This window comes from Sinocyclocheilus anshuiensis, unplaced genomic scaffold, assembly GCF_001515605.1.
Source record: "Sinocyclocheilus anshuiensis isolate Anshui unplaced genomic scaffold, SAMN03320099.WGS_v1.1 scaffold735, whole genome shotgun sequence".
Lineage (NCBI taxonomy): Eukaryota > Metazoa > Chordata > Actinopteri > Cypriniformes > Cyprinidae > Sinocyclocheilus > Sinocyclocheilus anshuiensis.
Window position 1 is genome coordinate 1,877,617 of NW_015548245.1, and position 3,575 is coordinate 1,881,191.

The window sequence follows — 3,575 nt, forward strand, 5'->3', positions numbered from 1 at the left end:
AATAGTGTTCAATGTTTCAGATTTATGAATCTGCAACAGGTGGCTTTGATGTGTGAAATTTGGCAATAACCAAAGTCCCATAATTTTTATTTTTTTATTTTAATGTAAAGATTAGGACTGATAATGGATGCTGTCATGATTTTAAAATGGTTCATACAACCATAGGTTGTAGAGAGCGACGGTTTACACATCCCATGATGTTTATATTCTTGTTTTGTCACCTTTTTATATATTCTGATATCGATTCAGTTTTAAATTAAAATTGTTCCACAGATTTTCCACAGATCCTCACATTTTCCCACCAAAATCAGTACGAAGTCATCAGGGCCTGGTTATTAAGAGACATGTTAAACTGAAAGATGGGACCAAACGTATTGTGTGGGAGGCCAAATCTTTAAAACAAAATCACAATCATTTCACTATCAGAAATATTTGTTAAAAAAAAAAAACGTTTAATTGTAAATCCAAATGTATAGAATTTGTGTGTGTGCCTATGCATTGAGTGTGTTTGTGGTTTTGAGTAAGCGAGTCTCATTTTATGATGGAAGTGTGCGACACTGATTCTTATAATGTGCAGTGGCCAGTTGCTATTGATATTGCTGTTGTATCTAAAATAAAGGGACTACTGCAGCAATACATTTGTAAAGTGTAGCACATGCATATTTTGGTTGCCTTAATTCTTTTTTGCCAACCTAATTCCTATTGTAGTTATAAAATATTCACTGATTCAGTCTTTCTTTTCTGGTTCACCAATGATAGTGAGAATTTGTATATAGATCTTTAAATACATATAAAGTATATTTTAAATGTTATTTGAAGTTTTCTTTTGTATTTTATTTTGCACAAGTGGCTTGCAAAAGGTGTCCTAGGTCCACACGAACCCACCCATTCTTCCAGCATCGAGGACATTTCCTTGCGTTTGAGTCTAGGATGTTTCTTTGTGTACACTTTACAGTTTGGATTGTAAAGTCTATACAGTCAAAGACATACAACTGTATCAATCGTTTACTCTTCCAACAGTTGAGCTGTGTGTGCGTGTGTGGTCAAAAAGCTGTGTGCCCCCCTAAATAGCAAAAGAGCATGATGAAATGTGAGTCTATTTACATTGATGTACAGCATAGACATTTATCTCTATAAAAAAAAAGACCACAACCCATGTGTGTACATTTGTTCAGACACAAAATAAATACAACTCTTGGAAGATTCTTGTGGATTTTTTTAAAAACTATTTGTCCTTGTACCATTCAGATTTTTCCAACAAACTTATCACAAAATCCGCAGATATATCTCACAAATTAAATGATTTCGCACCAGGTTTCAGGTTGCAAAGGACTTTTATGGAGCCAATTGGATTTAATACCAGCAAAAAAAACAAAACAGCAAACCTTAAATTGTCTCACACACTGCAAAACAAAAAATTAGAACAAGTTTTTCTAAAGCCATTTATCTTAAATTATTTGGATAAAATCATCTACCAAATAGATGTTATAAATACAATATAAATACATAGAGGATAGTTTAAAAACTTTTAAAAAATTGCTCCAAAAACGTTTTAATTTGGGTTGGTGCAGCTGTGTAACATGGAAATAGTTGACCACCAAAATTCATCTTTAAAAGAAATTTATGTACATTCCACAACTGTCAACACTTTATGGGAATGTTTATGCCCTGAAATGAGAGTTAAACACTTAACTATATATATACATATGAGATATAGTTTTATACTAGCAGAACCAAATTGCAGAGAGTACCACACAACACCACTGCTCAAGTTCTCAATGTTGAGATTTATTAGCAAACCTTTAACAAAGGCAATTTCTTTGAAAGCATCACAATAAAAATTGGGGAGAAAAAAAACATTTGGTCTCTAAAAGTCAAAAGCATAACTAAAAGTGTACCATTCGGCACAATACAAATATGTAATGAACTAATAATTTGGAAACCATAGAGGGGTGGAAGGAATCAGAAGGCAAAAAGGACGATTATGCATTTCTGTCAATCCTGACGTCAATCTCTCGTCCGCTGAGCCGGTAGCCGTTCATGGTACGACAGGCTCGCTCGGCAGTCTCGGGACTGTCAAAGCGCACCACACCACAGCCCTTGGACTTGCCGTTCTCCATCTTAATGTCTGCATACTGCACGATGCCTGTTAGAAAACACACACAAGCCATATCGATTAATGAAACGGAGCAAGAAATGCTAAAAGAAAAAGTCTGATGGGAAAAAGTCTTTACCACATGAATTGAAAGTGTCCTTCAACATCTTCCAGGTGAAGTCAAAGGGCAGCTGCAAAAATAGACAATTACATTATGAATGAGAGGAATTTTTTTTTAAATATTCATTTTCAAAAATTTGAAAAATTTAAGATCAAATGCTTACATTTCTGACAAAAATCTGGCATCCCTTCCTGGCATTAGCTCCACCAGCCCCTGGCCCTCCTTGTCCAGACCCACTGAAAGGAGTCCCGAAGTTGCCACGATCCATATCAGCCGGTCTGTCAAACTGCCCACCGACGCCACCAGAGCCCATCCGGTCCATGCTGGAACCCATGCGGTCGAGACCTGAGGAGGGGAAGCGGTCCATGCCACCGGAGCCCATGCGGTCAAAGTTTGAACCCATTCGGTCAAGGCCCGAGTTCATCCTGTCCATGCCTATAGGTGAGGCAAAGTCCATCCCGCCAGTCATGCGATCCATGCCGGACGCGCCCAAGCGGTCGAACCCACCAGGGCCCATGCGGTCCACGCTGGAGCTCATGCGGTCGAGGCCTGATCCCAGCCGATCCATACTGGGCCCCAGCCGGTCAAGCCCTGAACCCATTCTGTCAAAACCAGATCCCAACCGGTCCAGATCAGACATGCGGTCCATGCGATCCATTCCCATCCGGTCTAGGCCTCCCATGCGGTCCATGCCACCGCCAAGCCGCTCCATGCCAGAATTCATGCGATCAATTCCCACGGAGTTCCCTGGTAATCAAATTTTAAACAAATAATTTAAAAGTTAACATTATGTAACTATATAAGAAATGTATAGGAGCAAATGTTAAACATTACCAACCCATTCCTCGGTCAAAAGTATCTCCGAAGTTGCAACGGGACATACCCATATCATTACGGGCACCGAAATCTCTATCAAAGCCACCGCCAATTCCACGATCCATATCTGCAATAAAAATTTTTAAAAAGTCTCAATCTCAGCTGCTAGCAAAATGGAAAAAAATAAACTAGTTAATGCATTTACCATTCATTCTTCCCATTCCAGAGGGTCCGAAACGATCCATGTTGTTCATACCACCTCCAAAATTATCCATCCCTGAAGATCAGTAACATTTACATTCAATTCATAGTGAATTAACAAGGAAATTTCATAATTCATAGTAGATAAAATAAGCAGCAAATTTATAAATTATCTTCGTTTTATTTTTCCATCGACAAAATAAGCCAGGGGGAAAAAATGAACATTTGATAGATAAAGCAGTTTATGAAAAGAAAAAGAAAAAAAAAGGGCACCATTAAGATAATTTATAGTAGACAAAAGTAGAATTTTCTAAAAATAAAAAAATAAAAATAATATATATA

At 37.7% G+C, this 3,575-nt stretch overlaps 2 protein-coding genes across 4 annotated transcripts in view; one reads left to right on the forward strand and one right to left on the reverse strand.

The window, feature by feature from the left end:
* Window positions 1-965, forward strand: part of LOC107655246 (phosphatidylinositol 4-phosphate 5-kinase type-1 gamma-like) — a 27,411-nt gene extending 26,446 nt beyond the window's left edge. For all 3 annotated transcript variants that reach the window (XR_001630410.1, XR_001630411.1, XM_016442695.1), the window contains one exon: window positions 274-965. The gene's annotated coding sequence lies outside the window, so the exon portion shown is untranslated. The remainder of the gene's footprint in view (window positions 1-273) is intronic.
* Window positions 966-1,767: 802 nt separating this feature from the next.
* The window catches only part of LOC107655178 (heterogeneous nuclear ribonucleoprotein M-like), a 10,369-nt gene continuing 8,561 nt past the window's right edge, over window positions 1,768-3,575 (reverse strand). The window contains exons 10-14 of the mRNA XM_016442601.1: window positions 3,238-3,309; window positions 3,055-3,159; window positions 2,380-2,963; window positions 2,235-2,286; window positions 1,768-2,146 (exon numbers count right to left, since the gene is read on the reverse strand). Coding sequence (XP_016298087.1) covers window positions 1,983-2,146; window positions 2,235-2,286; window positions 2,380-2,963; window positions 3,055-3,159; window positions 3,238-3,309 — 977 coding nt within the window. The 3' untranslated portion in view covers window positions 1,768-1,982. The remainder of the gene's footprint in view (window positions 2,147-2,234; window positions 2,287-2,379; window positions 2,964-3,054; window positions 3,160-3,237; window positions 3,310-3,575) is intronic.